Source organism: Papio anubis, chromosome 9 (assembly GCF_008728515.1).
Source record: "Papio anubis isolate 15944 chromosome 9, Panubis1.0, whole genome shotgun sequence".
NCBI classification, from domain to species: Eukaryota; Metazoa; Chordata; class Mammalia; order Primates; family Cercopithecidae; genus Papio; species Papio anubis.
In genome coordinates, this window is record NC_044984.1 from 114,111,008 (window position 1) to 114,137,482 (window position 26,475).

Genomic DNA, 26,475 nt, shown 5'->3' on the forward strand with positions numbered 1-26,475 from the left:
GCACTTTCTGCTGGAAATGAGTCCAATCTCATTTCCTGGGGACCTCACGCCTGGCTGTCACTACTCTGCAAAACACAGATCTTGCTTTTGTGCTCTCTCTCTCTCTACTCTCTGCCATTGGCTGTGATGTGCCTCATGGAGCCATCATGAAACAGGATGAGACACACACAACAAGAAGTGCCACCTCCAAGGGAAGGGGGCTTCAGGGAAGGCTCACACTGCATTCTGTGATGTAGGTAGCAAGGTCCTGCTCCAGGAGGGATCTCTGAGTCTCAGAGGCCTTCAGCTCCACCTCCTTCTGACTAAGCACAGCCTCCACCTCTGACACTCTCCGATGTAACCGGGTCATTTCCTGCTCCATCTGAAATAAACACATCGACAGGTTAAAAAGGCCCATGGAGGTTCGTTAGGAGCAATCACATCTCAAGTAGCCTCCGAAACCACCTGGTGGTCTGGGCTAAGGCTAATTCGCCAAAAGTTAAGTTGGGATGGAAATACCATTGTTTCTTCGCCCAGGAGCGCACAGTTCTTCGTTAAGGACAGTCACCAAATGCTAAGTCACTCCTCTCATTCAAGTCCCGGTTCACACTTGATCACTTCTCTAACCCAGTTAGCAAGGAAGCCACAATCATCATTTTTCACCTGTTTGCTTTTGTTTTTGTTTTGTTTTGCAGACGTCACTTTAATTTTATCCCAAATCCATCTTGATCCCCCCCCATCTCCTTGCAAAGATCTAGAGGACAAATCCAGGATAGGGCAAGGAGATATTTATTCGTCTGCACTCTTAGGAGTCCCAGGCAAGCAGTGACTTATTAGTTTCCAGAGCGTTGCCTCTGGGCAGGAACAGTGAATGTTAAGAGACGTTGAGCGTAATCAACACAGTGGCCGCAGTGACATTAGCAGGAGTTTTAAAAGACTAGGAAGAGAGACTTCGCATCACTCAAAGCAGATGGGATGTATCTCAGCCACAGGTGAGGACCCAGGCCACCTGCCGGAAGAAGCAGACATCTGGCTGGGTCATGCTGAGAAACGGGCCGTTTAAATCCAGGGCCTCCTCTGGTTTAGATTTAAAGGATCTACAGCAACGGCAAGGCCCGAATTCATCTCCCTCTGAGCTGCTGGAGGCACGACTTCAGCGAGGGCAGGAGCGCCTCACTCTCTACGGATCAGGCGGCTCAGAGCCAGCAGCGGCCCCGGGCGGATCCCTTGGCATATACTGACGGGAGGATCCTGGAGCAAAGAAGGAGGCCGGCTGCGGAAATAAATACCTTGTGACACTTGTCCTGAGAGTCTTGTAGCTCTTTGCTTTTGATGAGAAGTTTCTTTTCCATGGAGCTAGTCTTGGCAGGGGAGTCCAGACCCGACACAACAGACCTAGGTAGAGAAAAACCAACGTCAAGGGGGCCAGCAGGTGGGCCTAAGAAGCTGCATTAGGAAGCTGCAACATTTGTTTCATTTTACAAAAACATCTCATGCTTTTGATGTTAGATCAAATAATGCCCCCTTCCCCTTTCCAAAGATGCCCATGTCCTAATCTCTGGAAGCTGTGAATATATTACCACACATGGCAAAGGGACTTTGCAGATGGGATTTAAGTTATGGATCTTAGGATGGAAAGATTCTTCTGGGATATTTGGATGGGTACAATGAAATCACAAGGATCCTTATAAGATGGAAGCAAGGATCGGAGTCACAGAGATCTGAAGATGTTACACCAATGGCTTTGAACACAGAGGAAGGGGCCACAAGCCAAGGAATGCAGGCAACCTCTAGAAGGTAGAAAAGGCAAGGAAACAGATTCTGCCCTAGAGCCTCCAGAGAGTGCAGCCTTGTCTACACTGATCTCAGCCCAGTAAAACTCATCACGGACTTTACTTTTTTGGAAACAGGGTCGTGTTCTGTTGCCCAGGCTGGAGTGCAGTGGTACGATCTCAGCTCACTGCAACCTCCACCTCCTGGGTTCAAGCGATTCTCCTACCTCAGTCTCCTGAGGAGCTGAGATTACAGGCGCTCACAACCATGCCTGGTTAATTTTTGTATTTTCAGTAGAGACGGGGTTTCATCATGTTGGCTAGGCTGCTCTGGAACTTCTGACCTCAAGTGATCCTGCCACCTCGGCCTCCCAAAGTGCTGAGATTACAGGCTTCAGCCACCACGCCTGACCTCATCTTAGACTTCTGACCTCCAGAACTGTAAAATAATAAATGTGTGTTGTTTTAAGCCACTAAGTTTGTGGTCATTTGTTACAGTGGCCACAGAAACTCACACACCTATTGGGCACTGGCTGCATACCTGGTTCTGTCTAAATGCTAGATATATTTGAACTCTTTGTTTTTGTTTTTGTTTTTGTTTTCCTTCACTGACAGATATATTTGAACTCTTTACTCCCCACAGCAACTCTATGAGGCAGATATGATTTATTATCCTCATTTTATATGAGGAAATTGAGGCCCAGAGAGGTTACGTAAACTGCCAGTTGATAAATGGTTTCTGCTGGTCTCAAGAGGGAGCTGGGGTAGACAAGTTGGCTTGATGCACTTGCTATACAACTCTTAGGAAAATATCACAAAAATAACATAGGATGCCCTCCTGAGAGTGGACCAGAAGGATGCTCCCCCCACAGAAAGGAGAAAGTTACCCACACTCACCTATGTAACTCATGCACTGTGCCCAGAAACAGTTAATTATGGGCAGAGATGAGAGAGAGATTCCAGGACAGCTGCCCTCAGTGGTTGGTACACTGGATATGAACACTAGGATTGGTGAAAGACAAAGCCAGAGCAACAGTGGCCAAAGGTTCTTATGCACAGAGAGATGTGGCAGAGCCCACCACTACTACCGGGCCCATCTTTGTTGCCCTGGTAACGGGGTTGCGGAGGTGGTTGTCAGTGACCACTCAGATCTTACCAGCAGGTGCAAGTTCTGCTTTCTGCTGCCCCAAACTACTTCCCTGACTAAAAGAGGTCAGTTCCCTGCAGCAATGCAAAATACCTCTCTTCCCGCAGCTCCTGACAATGACAAGGGCTGGCTTGATAGTGCTGACTTGCTGTACTCCAGTGACAGCTTTCCACACTCACACTGTAGGACAGCCAAATGAGTCAACCCCTAGAGTCATGCTCCTCTGATCAAAATCTCAGGCTGGGCACAGTGGCACATGCCTACAATCTCAACACTTCGGGAGGTTGAGTCAGGAGGATCACTTGAGGCCAAAAGTTCAAGAAGGGCCTGGGCAACACAGCAATACCCTGTCTCTATTTTAAAAAATACATAAATAATTTTTTGAAAGACAGTCTCACTCCGATGCCCAGGCTAGAGTGCGGTGGTCACAGGTCACTGCAGCCTCAACTTCCCGGGCTCAAGTGATTCTCCTACCTCAGCCTCCCAAGTAAGTGGAACCATAGGCACGCACCACCACATCCCAGCTGATTTTTGTATTTTTTGTAGACACAGGGTTTCTCCATGTTGCCCAGGATGGTCTTGAATTCCTGGGCTCAAGCAATCTGCCCACCTCAGCCTCCCAAAGTGCTGGGATTACAGGTACCACACCCAGTCATCTCTATAAAAAACATTTAAAAATGAGTCGGGCATAGTGGCTCATGCCTCTAGTCCCAGCTACATGGGAGGCTAGGCTGGGAGGATTGCCTGAGCCCAGGAGTTCAAGGCTACAGTGAGCCATGATTGTACCACTGCACTCCAGCCTGGGTAACAGAGCAAGACCCTGTCTCTTAAAAAAAAAAACAAATAAATTTTTTAAAAAGAAAAATCTGACCCCTCCACTGACTAGTTATTTGACCTCTCCAAACCTCAGTTTCCTCAATTGTAAAATGGGCATAATTACCAACCTAATTCAAAGAGTTCTTGTAAGGATTAAATGAAATAATGCAAGTAATGCCCTCAGCACAGTGCCTGGCACATTGCAAGTTTCAATAAATGTCACCTGTTACTACTGTCATTGTTGTTTTTTCCATTACTACCCATGCAACTTCATAAATAGTACATGCCTCACGGGCCTAAAGCAATCGCTTAAAATGGTAAAACTCAGGGGGCTGAATTTGCTCTGTGCTATTATTCACATTAAAACAAATGGTGATTATTCATAGAAATGGGCAACAGGGATTGGATCCAGAAATAAATCTTTTTAAAAATCTTACTTTTGGCTAGAAATTTTAACCAAGTTCTACGCTTCTCACCAGCCTGTTTTCTACCTAAATGTAGCCAACACATACACACACACACACACACACACACACACACACACACACTCACTCTCTTTTCTTTTTCATATAAGATGAAATGCTTGGCATGGCCTTGAGGAAAATTCCTTTTCTCTTTCCTTTATTCCTAATCGCACCTGGGTGGGTGGGCTAGAGAATAAGACCCAAACCACCCAGGGAGGGAGTGAAGATCCACAGACTGGGTTCCTGATCCTTCAGAGATCAAAAGTCATCCACATGTCACGAAGTCACACACAGGACATGTGTCAGGGATGACAACACAGGTCACAGCTCCTTGTCCTTAAGCACACAACTAGCACCCTTTTAAAAGAACGATGACATGGGTGCATGATGATAAGTAGGATGTAGCTTGAAAAACTTAATGACACATAGAAGGCTGGCCCCAGTGGGGCTTCCTGTTTAAAGTGCACTGCTGTGGGTACAAAACAGATTACTTTTTCACCCCCCACCGAAAAAAAAGAAAGGCACTTTTAGGTCAGTTATCAATGGGCCCAGAAGTAAGGAGACGTGCAGCCCCCACCCGCCAGCACTCGAAGGAGACCATGAGACAGCCCTCCTCACCCCAGGTCCAACCCCTTTATTCTGCTATTCTATGTTTGACAAATGCTCACTGTTTAGAAGTTCTAAGTACAGCAATTAAGAGCTCTTCAGAATAAAGGTGCTAAAGAAATCTTTTTTTTTAAAGAATAAATAAACATCGCATCTAAAAAAAAGCTAGAGTAAGAATGCTATGACTAAGCTGGGTGTACAGCAACAATCCCATAAACAATCATGCGATTGGAGGATGAGGCTGGAGAGTAAAGGTTATCAGGCTTCCTGCACCTTCCCTGGTCCTCAATGGAGGTACACATTAGAATCGCTTGGAGACCTTTTAAAAAATACCAGATGTGTAGGCCCCATTCAGACCAACTAAATCAGAGAGTCAGACAAATTTGGAGTGTGGCCCCGGGGAGCAACATTTGTATTAAGCTACTGAGTGATTGTAATGCATAGACAGGATTAAGAACCATGGTGCTAATTAGAAGAAAGTGCTTCTGATTTAGGGTCTAGCCACTTAAAACTCATTGTATGACCATCCCCAGCATTTAGTTCCATGTGGCATTTTAGCCAGACCATTTGGTACTGGTGCTTTTTCGTCACTCTTTGAGTAAGAACCCAATTTTGAAACTAATGGTGGTGGGCTATGAATTTCAAAACAACGTACAGGTATTAGATAATGATTAAAGCCTATTGCCCCCAATGTTAATAATTCAGTTAAAAGATACCATTTCCATGAATTTCTATAAAAGAAATATACTACAGAGAGACATGGCTCAATTTAAAATGTTTATATTCTATTCATTTTTCATATAGACATGGGGCAATTCAATCTCTAGCAAAGTTCTCAGTATGTATTTCTTGAGCACATATATCCTCCCCAACAAATATTCTGAAATATTACAATTTTCTTCTTTTTCAAATATTTTCTTTTCTTTTTTTCTTCTTTCTTTTTTTTTTTTTTTTTTTTTTTTTGAGACGGAGTCTCACTCCGTTACCAGGCTGGAGTACAGTGGCACGATCTTGGCTCACTGCAACCTCCACTTCCCAGATTCAAGCAGTTCCTCTGCCTCAGCTCCCAAGTAGCAGGGACTACAGGCGCGCGCCACCACGCCGGGTAACTCTTTTTTTTTTTTTTTTTTTTTTGTATTCTAGTACAGACAGGGTTTCACCATGTTGGCCAGGATGGTCTTGTTCTCCTGACCTCATGATCCACCTGCCTCGGCCTCCCAAAGCGCTGGGATTACAGGCTGAGCCACCATGCCCGGCCTGTTTTCTAAGATTTTTATTAGCCATCCTTCTGACTTTCAAAGCAACTGCAAGTGATTGCCGATAATTGCATTATGCTAATATTGACCATAATATAAATCATAGCTTGAGAGGTTCGATCAAAGACTGGCCTGAGAGCCACCAGATACACCAAATATTATTGCATATTACATTATAATAATATCACATACATATTATCACATATATATTATTACCAAATATAGCCCTGTCCCCTTCAAGCAGCAAGTCTGCTGGTCTAAAATTATCCCAAAAAGTACCACTTCATCACGCGTAGTATTATTTAAAGAGCTGATACTATCACTGCTTTAAGGAAAGTTTGCAAGAAAAATCCTCTAACTGGTTGGAACTCTAAAACGATGGGCAATGGGGTGCAGGGTTGCAGTAAAGAAACTATTTAATTATGAAGTTCTGTTGACCCTGGAATGGGACAGAGTCTATCTGTTTATTAAAATGTCTTCCAAAATTTTTCCTTTGTTCTCAAAATTCTCAAACTGCAACAAATTTGTTTTAACCACCTTCTCTGAGCGTGTGTGTGTGAGAGAGACACACACACAGAGAGAGGCAGAGACAGAGAAGAGAATATAAAAGCCCTGTGATCCCCATGAGAGATACCTGCAGACCAGTGGTTCTCAACCGGGGCAATTTGGCAACGTCTAGACATTTTATTTTCATGACTAGGGGTGCTATTAATATGTAGTAGGTAGAGGCCAGAGATGCTGCTCAACATTCTACAATCCACAGGACAGCTCCCACAACAAGAATTATCCAGCCCAAAATGTCAATAGTGCCAAGTTGAGAAACTCTGCTGTACAGGCTATTAAGGAAGCCACAATTCCTGTCCTCAAGGAAGGAACAATCTAGGAGAGAGAATTAATGCCACGACCTTTGTCATCAGTACAAGTGCTCATTTATTGAGCATGTACTCTGTGTCAGGCACGTGTTTAGTGCTTCACGGATTACTTCACTGAGTCCTCCACACAATCCTATAAGATGGGTGTTATTAATGGCACTAAGGAGGGGCTTGCCTCCTACCACGTTACCATGATTTGTGCAGGGGTGCCAGGCAGTAGAACCCCAGTTTAAAGCTAAGGCTCTGTAACCGAACAGTCATGGCTTCAAATCCCAGTTCTGCTACTTCTTGGCAAAATGGCCTTGGACACACTCAAGAAAAGTGCTACAGAGACTCAGAGGGGCAAGGTCATGGAGGAAAGGGAGAATGGAACATGTGAGACACAGTGACCTCCATCCATGACTGGCTGCACTCGGTGCTAAAAAGCTGACTCCAAGCCTGAGCCCAGGACAGCTCTGGGTACCCAAGAACATCCACATGCCAGGTTGGTTCACAGCCACCCCAGGAAAAGCTCACCCCACAAGAGCAACTCTCCTTCCCTCACTTTAGGGTTCAGGGGAGTAATTAGGTGGGAAGCAGGGTAGACATTAGAAACCCAGGGCAGTTCATGCTCTGGGCTCGACAAGATGCAGTACAATGAAGATGCTAATAAAAGAACATGCAGCCTGCCCACACGTTGCTTGCCTACTCCTGGCCACATCTTGGATACACAGCCAGTTATCCCCATGGAGAGAAAAGGCACTTCTGAGCAGCGGGTGCACGCAGCCACCCGCCCACACACAGCAGTGCTGTCTCTTCAAGCACGAAGCCAAGTTTGGGTTTTCCTTTTTCTCCAGCTTCTATTTTCTAGAAAAATTTACTCTGAAATCAACATCTCTTCCTGATATACACATCTGCTTTATAATTATAGAAGCCCAAAGAGTATTAATAGGGATAATGGTATATGACACAGAAGAAAGAGTGGACTTGGTCATTACCGCTATAACAGGAAGACATGTTTTCTTAAAACGTATTAGATGTGACCTAAAAATTGCTTTACATGTAACCTCAACATTTAAGTGAACATGATAAAATGCAGTTTTCCCAATGATGTGCCTGTAAATAATCCATATAACTTTGTTAAAAAAAAAAATCACTTCATAGGGCTATGAATAGAATATTGCATATCAAAACAGAATACAATGTGTACTCCATCCTACAAGCAAGGGTATGTGTTGAATACTCTCTAATCACTACTGTGATGATTAAGTTCATGCTTAAGCATCAAGCCATCCATTTATTCCCTTAGGAATAGGACCCTATGCCTGCAAAATATGCCACCAAACCACAGATAACACATCAGATCACAAATCCCAGATGTTCTTGGGATAACCAAGGATGGGAACTTGAAGCTAAAATGAGGGGACTCCAAATTAGCTCAGCTGAGGGCCCCACCTTTAGTGCTGGCCAACAGCACTAAAAATACATGCAACTGCAAGATGTAATACACTGCAAAAAGTAGAAAACTCATCAGCATTCTGTTTCCGAAAATATACTGGCTTTTAAGATTGAGCATTCCGAAATTTGTGAACTTTTTATTTATTTATTTGTTTGTTTATTTATTTATTTTGAGATGGAGTCTTGCTCTGTCGCCAGGCTGGACTGCAGTGGTGCGATCTCAACTCACTGAAACCTCTGCCTCCCAGGTTCAAGCCATTCTCCTGCCTCAGCCTCTGGAGTAGTTGGGACTACAGGTGACCACCACCATACCCAGCTAATTTTTTTGTATTTTTAGTAGAGACGGGGTTTCAACACATGTTGGCAAGCATGGTCTTGGTCTCCTGACCTCATGATCCACCCGCCTCAGCCTCCCAAAGTGCTGGGATTACAGGCATGGGCCACCGCATCTGGCCTCTGAACTAATTTTATAAGCACACTTAAAAATACACAATGGTGGCCGGGTGTGGTGGCACGCACCTGTAGTCCTAGCTACTCGGGAGCCTGAGGCAGGAGAATTGCTTGAACCTGGGAGGCAGAGGTTGCAGTGAGCCAAGATCATGCCACTGCACTCCAGCCTGGGCGACAGAGGGAGACTCCACCTCAAAAATAAAATAAAAATAAAATAAAATACACAATGGTGCCCATCAGGAACACTTGGAAATATCAAAAACACTATTCTCCTAAAGACAGTCAGAGTCTGTCTAGCTTTGGGGCACCCCCCGACACAAACACACACACACACAAAATATATATTTATATATATACCACACACACACACATACTGACACACACCACACGTACTCATATACATACACACATATGCACTCACACACACAACCAGCAGTGGTCTCTAGTTAAATTAGAGCATTTGCTTTGAAATGATTAATATGTAGCTCTAGAATCATTTATCAAAAATCATGCTATTAATAAAACAATAGCTACTCCCATGATTTTTAATTCAGTTCCCACCTCTAAGCCAGTGCCCCACTTTGCAGGTTAATTTCATTGCCTCTCGCCTGGATGACTGCAATAACCACACTTACCTCCCTGGATCCAACTCTTGTCCCTCACTATCCACCCTCCACACAATGGTCAGAGGCACCCTTTGTGAAATAAGACCCAGATATTCCATGTCCCTATTCAAAATCCTGCAAAAGTTTCCTACTCAGTGCAATTTAGAGCAAAGTCCAAACCTAAAGGCCCTGATGACCTCAACTCAGACCACGTTCCTTGTGTATCCTTAAGTTCCCCCTACCCAAACATGCCCTCTGTGCACTGAGCACCCATAGGTTAGTGGCAGCCTCAGGACCTTTGTCCTTTTTTCCCCTCTCCGGAGTACTCTTCCCACTTATTTCTGCTAACCGACTCCTTATTGACATTCTGAAAGAATGCACTCTGTGTGGGCAGGGATGCTTGCTTCTTCGCATTCACTGTTACTTCTCCAGTGCCTAGAAAGTGCTTGGCACATAGTAGGCTCTCAAACAGCCGAATGAATGAATGAATGAATGAATGAATGAATGAATGAATGAATGAACAAATAAATGAATGTGAATCTGTCCCATCATGTAAACTCCACGAAGACAGGGATTTTTGTCGCATAGTCAGTGCTATATCCCAGCTTCTCGAACAGCCTCTAGGACCTCAGAGCTGCTCAGTGTGGGCTTAAAAGCTGTGTCACCTTGGGATGCAACTCAACCTTCTTGAATAAATACTCATGCTCAGCTCAGAGAACCTTTCCTTGGGGACCCAGTCTAAAGTGGCCACCCCCAGGCAGTCCCAATCCCAGTTCAGATTCCTTCAGAGCCCTGACCACCGTCTGCAATTGCCTCACGTGTGTACAGTAGTTATTTCTCCTTTGTTTCTCCCCACCAAATCCTAGCTTCTTGAGAGTAAAGACCTTACCTGGCTTGCTCAGAGTTGTGCCTTAAGGACTAGAACAATATATTTGTTGAGTGAATGAATGGATGAATGAATGAACAAATGAATGAATGAATGGTGTGCCAGTACTTCTGTGCCCCCACGCAGCCAGTTTAAAGGTCACCGTGGGATAAAGGAATCCAAAATGAGAAGTGTGCTGCATGTATGCTGGCATGAAAAAGCTTTCCAGCACCTGCAGTAGAGACGCCCAGCATTGGTTCTGAGACAGGAATGTCACAATGACACACAGACTTACCCACCCAGGGGATACCCAAGTGCTTCCAAGGTGGGTGGGAGCATGTGACATCTAGGCTGGGAACATGCACACTTCCCACTGGCACTGGATCCTACCAGAAGCCTGGAGAGCATTTTATAGAAAGTGCAGGTTTAAGTGATACATCACAGACTCCATTCAGAGTAAAAAATTGGATGGAGATATTAGGACATCTGTCAGGCCCCCCACGTGGAGCTGGATTCTCTCAATGGGCAGAAACCAGCAAGATGTCTTTATAAGGTGGAAGCAGGGAGAAAAACAGAGTTAAAAGCACCCCATACCCGTCCTCAGACCTAAATAACAGTAACAAATATGAAATGAACACTCACTCAGATCATGGCACCAACACTAAGTGCGCTTCGTGTTCCCATGGCAAACCTATCAGATAGGTGACCTTACACCTTCCACTTTACAGATGAGGGAATTGTGGCTGAAAGCAGTTAAATGTCTCATTCACACAACAAGCAAGGGGTGAAACCCAGAGTTGAGCCCACGTCTATCTGATTCCAAAGCCTGGACTTTGAACGGGTATGCTACAGTCAGTCCCAAAAAAATAACATGTTTATATCAGCTCTAAAGTTAAAAGTTGAGCCAGGCATGGTGGCTCACACCTGTAATCCCAACACGTTGGGAGGGCGAGGCCAGTGGATCACTTGAGGTCAGGAGTTCAAGACAGGCCTGGCCAACATGATGAAACCTGGCCTCTACTAAAACTACAAAAAAAAAAATTAGCTGGGAGTCATGGCAGGCGCCTGTAATCCCAACTACACAGTAAGCTGAGGCGCAAAAATTGCTTGAACCTGGGAGGCGAGGTTGCAGTAAGCCGAGATTGTACCACTGTACTCCAGCATGGGCAACAGAATGAGACTCTGTCTCAGAATAAGTAAATAAATAAATAAATAAATAAATAAGTTAAAACTGGGAAAAGTTGACCACCCTCTGCCAGGTGTGAGCTGAGTGAACCTAAGAAGTAACCCAAGCATCACGATCATCATTTTCTTTTTTTTTTTTTTTTTTTTTTTTTGAGACGGAGTCTCGCTCTGGCGCCCAGGATGGAGTGCTGTGGCCGGATCTCAGCTCACTGCAAGCTCCGCCTCCCGGGTTCCCGCCATTCTCCTGCCTCAGCCTCCCGAGTAGCTGGGACTACAGGCGCCCGCCACCTCGCCCGGCTAGTTTTTTGTATTTTTTAGTAGAGACGGGGTTTCACCGTGTTAGCCAGGATGGTCTCGATCTCCTGACCTCGTGATCCGCCCGTCTCGGCCTCCCAAAGTGCTGGGATTACAGGCTTGAGCCACCGCGCCCGGCCGATCATCATTTTCTTTACCTGTAAAATAATGCGTTATTGCTGGGGCTACGTAAGAATGCTTGTCAGGCACTCAGAATAGTATCTGGAAGAGTAGATTCTCAGTGAAACTAATTCTTTCACCTTTATTATTAGACAAGTCCATAATTCCTGCATAATCTAGCAAAGTCATGACTCTTAGAGGCAGGATAGGTAGTACAGTGGTCTAGAGGCAACCAGATATTGCTCCAAGTCTTAGATTTGTTTCTACCTTCAGAACCTCAGGAAAATAATCTAACCTTCCTGAGTCAGTGTCTTCATTTGTAAAATGGGGATAATACCAGCTACCTCGTAGAGTTACAGTGAGATTGTGAGGATTTAATGAGCTAATGCACATAAAGTACTCACATAGTTCTGGGAATACAAGAAGTGCTCTACAGAAAACAGGTTCCATTAGCAGTTGTCTAAACTGTGCAGATGGAATTGGTATAATCCCTGGCCATTTTAGTCTAATTCAATTCAACAAATGTTCACTGAAGACCTGCCAGGGGCAAGGCACTGTTTCAGGCAAAAGAAGGAAGACCTGGTCCTGTCCTTAATGAGCCTTGAATAGCTTGGCCAGACAACACTATTGAAGTGATTCAGTAGGCAACAAGAAGGAGACACAAATGAGAGGGCAGGCTGGGGTCTTGGCATACCAGGACTGAATACCAAGTTCAGGAGCAGCCATTAATTCTGAGCACACTGGGATGCTGTTGCAGGTGTAAGCCGGCGAATGACATCATCCAACCTGTGCTTTGGAAGAATTCCATCCTTTGTGGAGAAGGGATTACAGCCAGGAAAACCAGAGGCAAGGGAATCAGTGAGGAGGCTACTGCAATAGTCCAAGCAAGAGTCCATGATGGGTGTCAGTGAGGACAGAAAGATGGGCATGGATGCAAGTGTCATCCTAGAGGCACCACTTGGAGAAATTGGCAACTGATGGGATGGCGGGGGAGGCAGAAAAGAATTTACGATGACTCAGCTTTCTTGCCTAGAAGGGTAGGGAAGGTGGTAGTTTCTTACATAAAATGAGGAAGCCAAAACTAGCACCTAGTGGCTTACTGAGGGAGCGAGTGGGTCTGTCTATGTAGGAAGGGAACAGAGGAAGGGATGGTGAGAAACTGGTAAAACATCCTGGTGATGAGGAACACAGTGTACGACGGGAGGAGGCCAAAGGGGTTTAGAACTAAAGTCAAGGAACTGAATGAGATCACCAAGAACCAACTAGAAAGAGAACTGAGGATGGAACTTGAGGGGATGGTGCGTACATTGCAAGAGCCTGATGGCAGCCACAAAAGAGTGAGAATGACAGAGAGGTAGGAGGGAAACCAAGTGTCCATAATACAGAAGAGAAGAAAGTAGAAGGTTGTCCCAAAGAAATGCAGTAATTAATGGTAACACGTGCTGAGATGGAAATCACCAGATTTGGTGGTTAGGTACAATCAATGGCTTCTGAGACAGTCATTTCAGTATCGCTGAAGAGGTGGAAAAAAGAGGTGTTGAGTGCAGGCTCTTCTTTCAGGAAGTTTGTCGGAGAGAGGTCGGGAGATGAACAGCAAGCAAAGCAAAGAGAACTGGGAGAAATTCACGTAGGCAAAGGAAAAGTTGCCAGACTGGCGCAGAGCTTGGGAACATGTAGCGCCATTTAGTCAATGACTGTCTTCTTAAGGGATCCCAGGCAACCATGCAAATTAGCATGTGTAGGCCAGCAAAAAACACACTTGACAGATCTTCTGGAGCCTAATCTTCAGGACTGGGCTAGGATCGTCTGGATTAGATTTCCTCAAGGTATCTTTAAGACAAATGAGAAGGCGGTGGAATGGTCCTGCCAGGGCTGCAAGGCAGGCACGCACAGTCTAAATAGAGAACAGAATAAGGCAAGTAGGAGAACAAGCTGTGCTTGACTAAGAGAAAGAAGAAATTGAATGAGCAAGAGGAGAGGAGAAAATCCAACACAACACACAGAGGCGAATGTTAAACATCTAATCCAGAAAATGATGGGATGGGAACAAAACAAGGCACTTGACAGCAATAACCATGGGCAGAAGCTAGTTAAGGTTTTTGAACTTGTTTGGGAAATACAGCAGATGCATGCCTTCGTGTACCAGAGAAGACTCTGTTATTGCTGCTATTTAAAAAATCAAATTGCAGGCAAGACTCTTTCCAATAGGGATCTAGGTAGCAAACACAAGGACCAAGAGCCTTTGGCTGGAGGTAGAAAAGAAAATACTTTTTAAGGGAAGATCCTCCAGTCTCCAAGTATTTCATAAAAAGGAAACAGGACTGATAGGAGAGTTCAGGCTGTCTTCCACTGGAATCAGCCATCCCAAGATAGATGGGAGGCAAACAAAAGTACAAAATGTAGATGTAAATAGACATAAATGGTAGAGTCATCAACAAAATGAGAGTTGCAGCCACAAAAATGATTTAGCTGGATTAACCAAATGCTTATTAAGCAACTTGTGTATGATCAGCCTGAAGATAAGGTGGAGAGTAAGGTCAGTGCAGTTTCCTCTCTTTCCCGAGCTTAAGCTTTAGCAAATAAGAACATTCAGGGAAAGAGTATATACACGTGGGTTTATGTATGTGCACGGGCACACACACACACACCAGATAAAAGTCTCTAAATGAAAAGAGGAAAAAATCTGAGAAATCTAAGAGCTATACAGTCTACCTACTCAATAAACTCACAGAGACTGAAAATGAATCCCAGCATTTAGACCTGCCTGTCAGCTCCCATCACACCCTGCCCCAACCTCATCATTCGTGATTCACAAATGGCTTCTGCTTCTGACAAGCACATGAACCCGGGTACCCCACAAAAATTTCCTAACTTTTCCCATCTGTGGTGTTTATACCCACAGGGTTCAAATCTCAGCTAAGTCACTCAAAGCTACATAACTTTAGGCAAGTTGCTTGATCTCACCACGCCTCAGTTTCCTCACATGTAAAATGAGAATAATGATGGTACCTTCCTCTTGGGCTGGTTGTGCAATTTAAATGAGTTAATCTGTGTAAAGTGGTTGGAACAGAGCCTAGTACGGAGTTGGTGCCCTGTAAGGATGGGCTGTTTTTGGCACCCTGCCCTCCTGAAATTCCCCCTACCTTCCTCTCCACTGATCCAAATCCACTGTCTTTTTAAAAAGCCAACCCAAATATTTTACTTTCCATTAGTATGCTTATAAGCCCAGTCCCAGTACATGTATTTACTGCTCCAGGAAAACCAGGATGAATAAGACCCAGCCTTGCCTTGAGATCACAGTCTACCTGGGGGAATGGACAGACATTCCAAGGAAGACCAGCAATGATCTTCATTGCCGATGAATCAGTAATTTAACAAGCACTGTGAATTGGCATTACTCATTAAGTGTCCCTCATTGGATTTTGCCTTACTCTCCTAACTCCCAAAGATGTCCAATTTGTACCATGATATTCTGCTGCAATGGTGTTTGCTTTGTTTTCTCTCCATTGTTTCAACATAACCTGCTCTGACTTGTTTAACTTGATCGAAAGGTACCCATTCTGGGACTGGACCTTCTAATTCTGTTCCCCAATCCACTCCTCCCCAACAACCACCTTTTACCAACAGGTATTTGGCAACTGCATATTAACCCTTTGTAGTTGGTCAGAACAGTGAAGTGTCTCCAGCAGAAAAGTCCCAGGGCCTGGGAAGCTTGGTTTCCAATCTGGTATGACTTTGGACTACCTAATCATTGCTGAGTCCTTTCCATATTCTCATGGTGTATATAGAAGGACACTATACATACATGGACTAGTGTATTAATAATAACAAAAATAACAACAGTGAACGTTTGTCAAGGTTTCATGTGCCAGGTGCTAGATCAAGTGTTTTACATATTTCATTCATCCCCCGGAAAGTCCTGTAAGAAAAGTATCGCTGTCACTCCACTTCACAGTTGAGGAACCTGACATGCAGAGAAGCCCCAATAGAGCAAGGAAGAGACACCAAAAACTGGTTCTCTGAAAATTTGGGAAGCAATGGCAACAGCCACTCTTCCTTCCTCCATGGTGTTTGAATGGCTGGATCCATCACTGTGTCTTCAGAACCACCCAAAAAGAAAGGAAAAATCCCTGAATCAAAAGGAAGAGAACGCCGCTTCCTAAAAACAGCCTACCCAGACACCATCTTTCCACAAATTCCAGCTCCATTAAGATCCCATTACCCTCAATGTTCTCCAACTCTTCCAAAAGCATACAACCAGCATGTTTAAAACAAAAACATAAAACCAAATGATTTTTACCTTCTACAGCAAGCTTGTCCAACCCATGGGCCCGGGGGCTGCATGCAGCCCAGGATGGCTTTTAATGTGGCTCAAAATTTACAAGTTTGTAAGTTTTATTAAAACATTATGAGGTTTTTTATTTTGTTTTTTTTTTTTTTTTTTTTTTTTTGTTTTTTTTTAGTTCATCAGCTATCATTAGTGTATTTTATGTGTGGCTCAAGACAATTCTTCTTCCAGCGTGGCCCAGGGAAGCCAAAAGATGGGACACCCCTGTTTTAGAGTTTATACTTACGGTTTGCAGAAATGCACGGCTTCACCAAGAACTTAAATGAGGTAGTGCCTCAATCTAGAAGGAAAAACCTACAGAAATGTACCCCTTGCTAACAGGGGAAGGAAGAGAGCTGAGATCTTTTTATTTTTAAAACTTTAACATGCTGTTTCCTGTTACTACCTTACTATTGTCAAGTTTAAGCAAAGAAAGGCTCAGAGGAACAGCCAGGCATTCAGCGTTTGGGGATTCGGTTTGGGTTCTTGCTGGTTAAAAAGGAAAAGAGGCACCAGACAGATACTCACTCTCCAAGACTAACTTCACCATAACCCCACCCCAAAGACAACCAAACCTAGTTCTCTAGAAACTCTCTGGCTCCCACCAACTCAAGCTGTAAGGAACTCCCACTACGCCTCAGCCATTGAAACGCTGTCATCAAGATTCTTGCTCAGCCTAAAATAATGATGTACTCAATGGCTTAAAAATAGTCTGGGGTCCCAAAATAAGGATCCTAAAAAATGAGGAGTTATCACAGAATTTAAATCATTCTCACTGCCAATTTCTCCACGAAAACTCCTCATTCATTCAGCTCCACCTCTGAACATTTCATTCAATTCATTGGTAACAAATCTGAGGTCAATTTACCTAGCACAGTACAGCAGCATCTGCAATTTCCTCAGTGGTGTGAAGAATGAGTAACAGTACAGGTAATCAGTGTGTGTAAATAATAACCTGTGATGCTGAAAACGGTGAGAAAAGAAAAAGAAACTCAGGAAGAAACACAGGGTCGCTGGCGGCAAAGGTGGTACCCCCAGAAAATGTCTCCCCCTCTCTCCAAGTAAATGTTGTCAATAAAACTGCAGGAGCTGCTAAGTAATTTCATCACTGCCTCTCTTTTATTAGATTTCTAATTAATTACAATCTGATATGTCCAGGGTCATCTACATCCAACAGGTGGATGAATTTCTAAAATGATGCTTGTAGGTATCACTCACAGGGTTGCCGACAGCAGAGTAGCCAAGTCCAATAGCAACATCACATAACAAGACGCAAGATGAAAGCAAATTTTTTGGATTCCAACCCCGCTGCCAGCTTTGAAAAAACATTAAAGTTCCCCAACAATAGGAATACTCTGATGCCATCATCCAAATAAGAAATACACAGTTTTATGTGCATGGACCTTTTGTGAAATAAGAATCTTATTAAACATTCTCTTGGGTCAGAAACAGCAGCTCGTTTTGTACTCTAAGGATATAGTTTAAACTACCAGAGGTGAGAAAGCACATCTTCAAATACAATAAGCAATATAAACACTTCTGGAGGAAAAGATCATGAGTAAATTAAATCAACAAATATTTATCGAGTGCCTCAGCCTTAATACTGTGATGTCCCTGTCAGAGAGCTCCCTAAACTGAGCTTTCTGTGAGAAACAGAAAGATGTCATTCGAGTCTTCTCAAAAAATAAGCAATTAATCATACACTGCTTCAGATTAATTGCAATGCCTAAGATCTCCCACATCATTCTGCCTTTTCCCCTGAAATCTAACTCCCTCGAATCCTCCCTGGCCTTTCAGATCACTGACTAATACCCAAAGCAAGCTTGCATTCTGACCCAGCCAGCCCACTGCTAACCAGAACTAGAACTCTCCACACATGTCCTTCCAGTCTGATGTGTGACCTTCAGTGTGCTGCGTGTGTCAAGGTTATGCTGCCCACTAACCATGCATCCTTCAGCATCAGGCCTCTACTTCTGCCCTGCTCTTTGATGCCAATGGCAAAACCTCCCAATCCTGCTGAGCCATTTCAAACCCATCTGATGGCACATTCAACAGCTAGTTAGCTCTCTGCCTCTACCACCACCATCCAGACTGCTTTGGGGTTGTGGAGCAAATCAGACAGAGAGGCACATCTAACACTACCAAAATCCAACCCGAATTTGAAACCCAGCCCCCAGGGAGGGGATCAAGAAAGACAACTTCAACATCTTGCAACATAAAAACCTCTCTCACATTCAACCACAGCCCACGACCTTATTTCATATCAAATGCCCAATTCCCCACAATACTCTGAAATCTTTTCAGGAACGTTACTGTCAAAATAGCACCCATGGGGAGACACCATCCAGGAACCAACATAACATCCCTATAAATCAATATCTAAGCTACAAATACCACAAGGAGGGAAAGATGCTGCCAAGAAGAATATCAAATTCTGCTCGTCTCCTAAGTGGGCAGCAACTAACCCAACATTACCCTCTGAGAACCTGAAAGTGCAGGGACCAGGGTGGCTGGGGAATAACACCACCAGTCCCAGATCTTCTGGGGAACTCACTCCTCTGAAAACAGAATGTCATTGTATCATGAGAGAATGAGGCAAGATACTGACCTCCCACATCCACAGAAGCTACTGCATTTTACAGAAATTCCAGGAGGCTCCTGGAAGCCTGGACCCTCTAATTCCAAGTGCTATGTTAATGCATTTTTCAATAGCTTTTATGAGAATGGAGAAAGACCTACCAGGTCAAGAGGTTTACAGTGATATTTATATTTCAATTTTCTAGTCTCCTGTTTTTTTCCCCCTATGAAGCCCAGTTTCTGTGAATCAATGACTCGGCTACATCACACTCCCTCCTGGTGGCTCACAGTAACCGGGCTTTCTCTGGCCGCCAGAGCTCTACCAGCTCAGAGAGGCTCAGCTGCCAGATCCCTGATCTTGCAGCATACTTGGAGAGGAGCCGAGCACCATCTCTCTGCTAGAGCTCTGGTTCAGCCACTTGCAGCTCAGTTAAACCCATCAGGAAACCTCTAGCTTATGAGACAAGGTTTTTAGGATTCTTTCGATACAGCCAAGATAGCAACCCCCATCCACCCACTTGAGAGACAGATACATAGATGGTTAGAGAGATGGGCAGCTCATCTTAACTCCTGCACATTTCTCCTTTGACCGGGGATCTGCACTGCTGGAAATCTCGCACTGTCTCCCCTCTAAAGAAGACCAAAGATTGGAAAACTAACCCAAAGTACCCAATTGACAATTATGATACCACAGACAGGAACAGGTACCTTACACACTGCAAAATGAGAATATTAACACGCTACCCCGGCAAAGCCCTAACAGGTAGACTGCTTTCCCAATGCAGGCGACTAGCAGCTTGGCTCCACTGTACTCCCCCCACCTATTTCCCCACCCCCCACCACCACCTTTGGCTCCAAAAGCCTTGCATCAATGCAGGTACCCTTAAAAAGTCAAACGTTCACTTACTCAGATCTACCAAGAATCCCCAGTGCCTTGCTGTACGAAAACCCCACAAACGGCAGTTCTTCACCCAAGAAACCTGAGGGGCTCAGCTGGCACGGAGAGGATGAAACCCACGAATTCTTCTCTGGTTCATCAAAATTGGAGGTGTCATCGTCAGACTTGAGGGTGGGAACGAAGGGGGGAGGAGCTGGTTAAAGAAAAACAAGAAAGGAGGGGGGGAGGAAAAAAATTTCAGCCGGATTCAACACTGTTGCGGAGAAGATCCTCTTACTCCTTCGGCGCTGGCGATGGCACTGCAGCGCCTGCTTTCAATCTAGCTCGCAACCTCGGCTCCTACAGCAACAAGAGATTAACCCCTTCTCTGCCAACATGGCCACCAACCCGCAGACAGGCTGCCTTCCCGCCTGGGGTAAACTGAAGAGCAAACTCAAACAGGTCACTTGGGCCAACGAAAGCACTTGGGGAACTCCTGGGGAAGCTGCTCCTTCCTGCTGTTTCCAGAAGGCTCCTAACAGAGCAGCTGCTGGCTAGTGCCGGGATGCTAGGTGACCTAAACCTATGGATTCACTCCTCCAGACAGGTCTAAATTATTAACGATTAGCATTAATTGTTGAAATAAGATGGAACTTCTACATTTTGTGGATTAACCGGGATAACAGGAAGGACCAAGAAAAGGGATGTGTGAGGTTCTGGAACTCCTGTTAGGATACCACTGCAGTCTACTTCATTCATACCCGGACAAGTCGACTCCGAGATCTTATTAACCACTGTTTTTTTTTTTTTTTTTTAAGTTCATTATGCCTCTTCCCCAGCGCAATCATGCCCATCAAATCCACTGCAGTTTAATCAGCATGATGAAGCACCAGCCAAATAAAGTTCCTACCGGTGATCTACAGCACCCCTGCGCGCTGACGGTGGGAATGCACGGATGGACGTATGCGGCTCCTACCTCCTTAAGGGCTTCACTCCCGGCTGGGGGCGTGTTACATCCTCTCCACTTCCTGCCGACCTACTAAGCGCTCTCGGTCAGGGAGGTGGACACTCGTCCATCAGTCACCAGGAGGCTGCCCATCGCGGTGGGCTCCCGGGGGTGTCCCCAGCCAGAAGCGTTACCATGGCTGCGGGCTGAGGCGTCCGTGGCGGGCCAGCCAGGCGAGTTGGAGAGCCGAGCATCACATCCCCCGCAGTGCAGGCTGCATGCTCCCGGCGTGCGTGCTCTGGCTGTAACCCCACCTGGCTGCCGCCTGCGTGCCAGGGGCCAGTGCTGATCCCAGTGACAGAGCAGCATGAGTCACTGCCCGCCAGGGCTCGCTAGAGCTCCCCCTAGGACAGTTGTCACAGCCCTTCACAGCTCAGACTTCTTTTTAACTCCTCGTTTTCTGGACAAAGCTGGGTGCCAGATATGAGCAGCAAGCAGTCTGTTTTCTGCTTACAGACTCCAAAAAATCTGGCTGTTTCCAAAGTTCCCCGATGACAACAACATCCGAAGTGGCGCTGGGAAGTAATTGGAGCAGGGAAGGGATGTGGAGGGGAAAGGAGATGAAGCCAGAGGTCTGGCTGTTCCTGAGAAGTACAAAAGAACATTCTCAGAGCTTCAGGTACATTGAGATGAGGTGGGAGAGTGAGGAAGATTTAAGATGTAAAATGTGCACTACTAGAAAATTATTTAACACCTCCAGCCTCTCAAGAGAATTTAAATCTTCCCTGTTAGTGTAGAATCTACTTGCTTAATACTTTAAAAATTAGCTGATGGAAAGAAAAATTAGATTGAACGCTTCAGCCCACATCCCATGTGTACTTCCAACAACATAGGCTCAAATCCAATCTGATTTCAATTATCCAGTACATTTTTTAATAGCAAAAAAAAGTTTTAATGGAAATTGTATTTCATAAGGATCAAAAAGAGAAGTTTTCCTTCCTGAAATAAGGAAACTGAGATAACAACTGAGGAGATTTATGGAGAGAGATTTGCAGATGATACTAATATGGAAGCAAAGTGGTTAATGGCAATTGTTCTGACATCTGAGTTCAAATCCAAGCTCCACCATTTACTAGTTGTGGGACACTGGGTAAGTCACTTAACCTCTCTGAACCTCAGTTTTCAACATGGCAATATCTATTTCAATGGACTATTAGGAGGTTTAGATAAAATAATCCATATAAAGTGTTTAGCACAGTTCTTAGCATACAATAATCACTCCACAAAGATGACCTGCTATTATTGCTGCTGCTCACAGGAGCTGCATGTTTAAGACAGAACCTGCAGTTCTTGAAGGCTAGTGAGATACAGCAGAATCTGTATTGAATGTTCGTCTTCCCTGCGCAGGGCAGAGACACATCCATGTGGATGTTTGTGTTAATATCATTTAATTCCTAGTAGAACTTTAATTCCTTTCCATTATATTCTAATTTATCTTTAGGAGACCAAAATAGAATTCAATTTCTGAGTGAGAAGTATAACTAATGGAGGGTAAAAGCCACCCTCGGTGATAAAATAAGGTTTGTCTATAAAACTCTTGCCATGCTCAAAGCTAGCTTAATGTGGTTGAGATTAGAAAAAGGGGCAGATAATCTTCAAGTTAAAAGGAAGAAGAAATAGGCCAGGCACAGTGGCTCATGCCTGTAATCCAGCACCTTGGGAGGGTGAGGCAGGTAGATCACCTGAGGTCAGGAGTTCAAGGCCAGCCTGGCCAACATGGTGAAACCCCATCTCTACTAAAAATACAACAAAATTAGCCAGACGTGGCACATGCCTGTAGTTCCAGCTACTTGGGAGACTGAGGCAGGAGAATCGCTTGAACCTGGGAGGTGGAGGTTGCAGTGAGTCGAGATCGTGCCATTGCACTCCAGCCTGGGGAACAAGAGCAAAACTCTGTCTCAAAAAAAAAAAAAGGAAAGAGAAGTCAATGTGAAATATACTAGCTGGTAACAGGTAAGATATTCACAGCAAAGATTAAAAGCTAGGGATATAAACCTCTGGACAGCTAGTCAGTCAAGTACAACAGGAAAGTTTGAAAAGAAGGGCTTCTTAGGGCCACATTCAGGCAGAGGAAAAAGCCACAGCCTTAAGCCAGAAAGAAGTGGGGAAACTGGAAATATTCTGCCCTCCAGAAAGTGATGAGGATGTTTACCCTTGTCCAGGACCCTTCAGTAGGAAAGAAATAAAGCAGATAGGAAGAAACAGTAACCTCAGGTAGAGTGTCCACATTTATAGTATCCTGTTACAGTTCAAGAAATGAACATGAATACTGGTCCAGGATCACTGAGCCCTTGGAGCACTGGCAGATACAAGTGGAGAACAACTTGTAGGGGCATTTTTGCAACCCAGGGCACACAGGATTTTCTCCCCACCCCCGGCCCCACCCCAACACCCTCCTTCCAATCCCTACCAGAAATAAATTCACAATTAAAAAGTAAAAATCAACAACTACACTTTACGGGTGCAACAACAGATACAAGAAATGGGGAGAATTAGCCCTCCAAAAACTGCAGATAAAAGAACAATCTAAAATGAGCCATAAAATAAAATTTTATTATCAAGGTAAATTAGTAGAAATTCTAATGAAAGAACATGACACTTTGAAAAAGAACCAGGTACATTTGAAAGGAACCAAACTGAACTTCCATAAATAAAAAGTCTTGTTCTTGAATTTAAGGTTAAAAGTTCACTGAATGTGTTAAACAGCAGACTAGATACAGCTGAAGAGAAACTTAATGAACTAGCAGTTAGAGCTGAGGGAATCACATAGACGCTTGATACTTAAGCTATGATCTGTACACTGGCATTATCACCATCACTCAGGAACTGGTTAGAATTTAATTCTTTAAGAATCCCAGGCCCTGCCCCATACCCACGGAATCAGAACCTACATTCTAACGAGGTCCCCAGGTGATTCATGGGCACACCACAGTTCAAGAAGCATTTGTATACAATGCAACACACAGAGACAAAGAGATGGAAAACATGAGAGGTCAGAAGACAAAGACAGAATGAGAAGATCCAATACTCATCTAATGGGGCACAGAAAGAGAAATTAGAGAACTACTTTAAAATCTGGATGCTGCATTTTTTAAGGATTGTGTAAAATCTGGTCACATCCAAAAACTAACAAGTATGTGATCACATATATCTTGGGGATATAATTCTTCTATTTCTTATACCTTATATAAAATGTCTCTTTTTTGATCCTTACAAAGTGTGATTTTTTTTTGCTTCAATAAAGGTATTTTTAGTTCACCGAAATCATATTGATCTTGAGTCTATGCTGATGGAGGTACACATGGCTCCTCAGTACGCAGCACAGTGACAGGTACATAGTAGGTACACAGTAAATATTTGCTAAGCAAATATATAATTAAATGGCCAAAAAAATAGGTCTTGTAAAGACAGCACTAACATAACACAGGCCACAAACAGGGTACTTGATGTTTGAATTAAATGAAGAGGTTTTAAAAATTGAGATTGCTCTGTCTGAGAAATATGTTAATGAGTACCTACACTAATCATTTCTGATACAGTATTATGAAATCATCAGCTCCCGCTGCTGCCACATACCCACCACATTCACTAACGACAAATAAGAAATCACATAGTAAGATCTATTGTTCACTGGGAAAAGCCACTAAAAAAAGAGAAAAAAATATTTCCATATATATATATATATTTTTTTTTTTTTAATTAAATAAATCAGCCTGTTTGAGGTAACATCAGAACACGGTCTCCTTAGTGGCACAGGCTATATATACAAGTAACTTCTTGAGGTTGTTGTTTTTTTTTTTTTTTTCCAGTTATAAGACTGATAGCAGAATCAAGGCTTTCAGAAACAAAGAGCTATTTTAGGAGCTGTAGATAATTTCTCTTCTATAAATTCTCTCTCTCTCTCTTTTTTAATCCTAACATTCACTAAAAGCTTTTGGGGGAAAAAATTATCATCCTCAAAAATATGCGAAAAAAACAAGGAAAGAAAAACCAAATGGATTTGTCCTCCTGGGACTCCTTCTAACATGCTCCTTTGAGCTCCAGCTGCCTCATTCCCACCTTTGATTTTGATTTTTCAGCATAGCCCACTAACACCTCAAACAATACCTGGCTGTCCTCATTCAATGTTTAATATCTATTTTTTTAAGAGAATGAATGAAAAGCAAGAACCTTACATGGAGAATAATTAGTCAGACCTAATGTGCCATTCCACACAACATGCCACTTTAGGAAACCCAGGAAATGATATGCTTCAGAGTACCCAATTTCTTCATGAAGAACTAGCATATTAAAAACAAACAAACAAACAAACCTGAGCCTAGTAAAACTCCTCTAAGACTTTTAATCATCACCACGGATGGCAGAAGTGGGAGATGAATAAGAGCCAGCACTGTGTCACAAAGGATGAAGGCACATAAATAATTATTGTGTGATGATATAATGAATCAGGACTGTGCCTAGAATACAGTGGGCACGTGCTAATATTCAACCAAAAACACGTTCAACTTCATTCTCCCTACCATGATGTCCCTCACCCTTTTAAAAAAATGTTAATTGACTAATTAGACACTATGTTCAAATTTAAAGGAAGATTACCCAAAAAAACAGCTATCTTCCAGTTGCTTAAAATCTGGAGCACTAATGTGATCATACTTATCAATGTTATGAAGACAGAACTGTGAAATAAATGAAGAGGAGAATATTTGTGTTGTTTAGAGGTCAAGATATGGGTGTGAAAAGCAGAGAATACATAAACTGACTGATGGCAAGTTTTGCCAATGGGGAATGCAGTTTTTTGCGAGTTCCTGCAGGGAAGTGTCACGAAGGGGATTTAATCTCAAGAGCTGGTTAAAAGGTATCTTCGTGGGATGGAGTGGGGAAAAGTGCTACTTTAGAAAAGCCCCAGAAGCCAGAGCAGTGGCCCAAGAGCAGAGTGAATAATGAGGCAGGGAAGAAAGTGAAAGTGAAGTATTGGTGGATTGACAGAGGTAAGACCAGAGAGTTATAGAGTGCTGGGTTAGTGTCAGTACTGAGACAGATATAATCATTTCGATAGTGATGAGTGGAAGAGGCTGGTGCTAGAAACCTCCAAAAGACAAGTCTACAATAGTCAACATGACAAATTCTACACTAAGGAACTGATAACAGAAACAGAGAGGATGGGATTAACAGGAGACACGTTTGTAATACTATGAGAGAGATATATATAGGTTTTCATCCACAGTTCCTGGCTCATGACTCCCATAGTCCTTGTTACAATCTTTTGTTATTTAGGGGCACTCCAGGATTTAGAAGCAGGCCTTGAAAAACAGAATCTCTCTCTCTCTGACCTCCTCCTGCCCTCCTTTCATCTGCTCAAGGCAGGACTCTAATCTTCCCTCACCTTTCTGACTTGGAGCTGGCCATAAAGAAATTTCCTCTGCCTTATCTGATTACAGGTCAGAAGACCCTATTTCTGAAGGGGTCCTTCCCCATAACCTGGAGGAATGAATGCTACACAAAGAGGCCAAGAAGGATCTGAACAGACAGGCCTTGCTGGGATCCCCCACTCAGTCTATGAGGATTAGATGATAGCCTTTTTGTGCAATCCCATTTCTACATGGTTGTTGATCATGCCTATCCAATGGAGTCTCCATGAAAGGCCCCAAGAGGACAAGGTTCGGAGAGCTTCCGAATAGCTGAACACGTGGAGGTTCCTGGAGGGTGACCAGGGAGGGCGTGGAGCTTGCAACTCTTCCCCCATACCTCACCCTATGCATTTCTTCATCTTTATCCTTTGCAATGTCCTTTAGAATAAACCAGTAAATGTGTTTTCCCAAG

General features: G+C 43.9%; 1 protein-coding gene across 10 annotated transcripts in view; it reads right to left on the reverse strand.

Moving 5' to 3' along the window:
- Positions 1 to 26,475, reverse strand: part of CIT (citron rho-interacting serine/threonine kinase) — a 195,613-nt gene that overhangs the window by 98,643 nt on the left and 70,495 nt on the right. For all 10 annotated transcript variants that reach the window (XM_009181812.4, XM_009181811.4, XM_009181810.4 and 7 more), the window contains 3 exons: positions 19,680 to 19,863; positions 1,269 to 1,374; positions 218 to 361 (listed from right to left, as the gene is read on the reverse strand). In XM_009181812.4, coding sequence (XP_009180076.1) covers positions 218 to 361; positions 1,269 to 1,374; positions 19,680 to 19,863 — 434 coding nt within the window. The remainder of the gene's footprint in view (positions 1 to 217; positions 362 to 1,268; positions 1,375 to 19,679; positions 19,864 to 26,475) is intronic.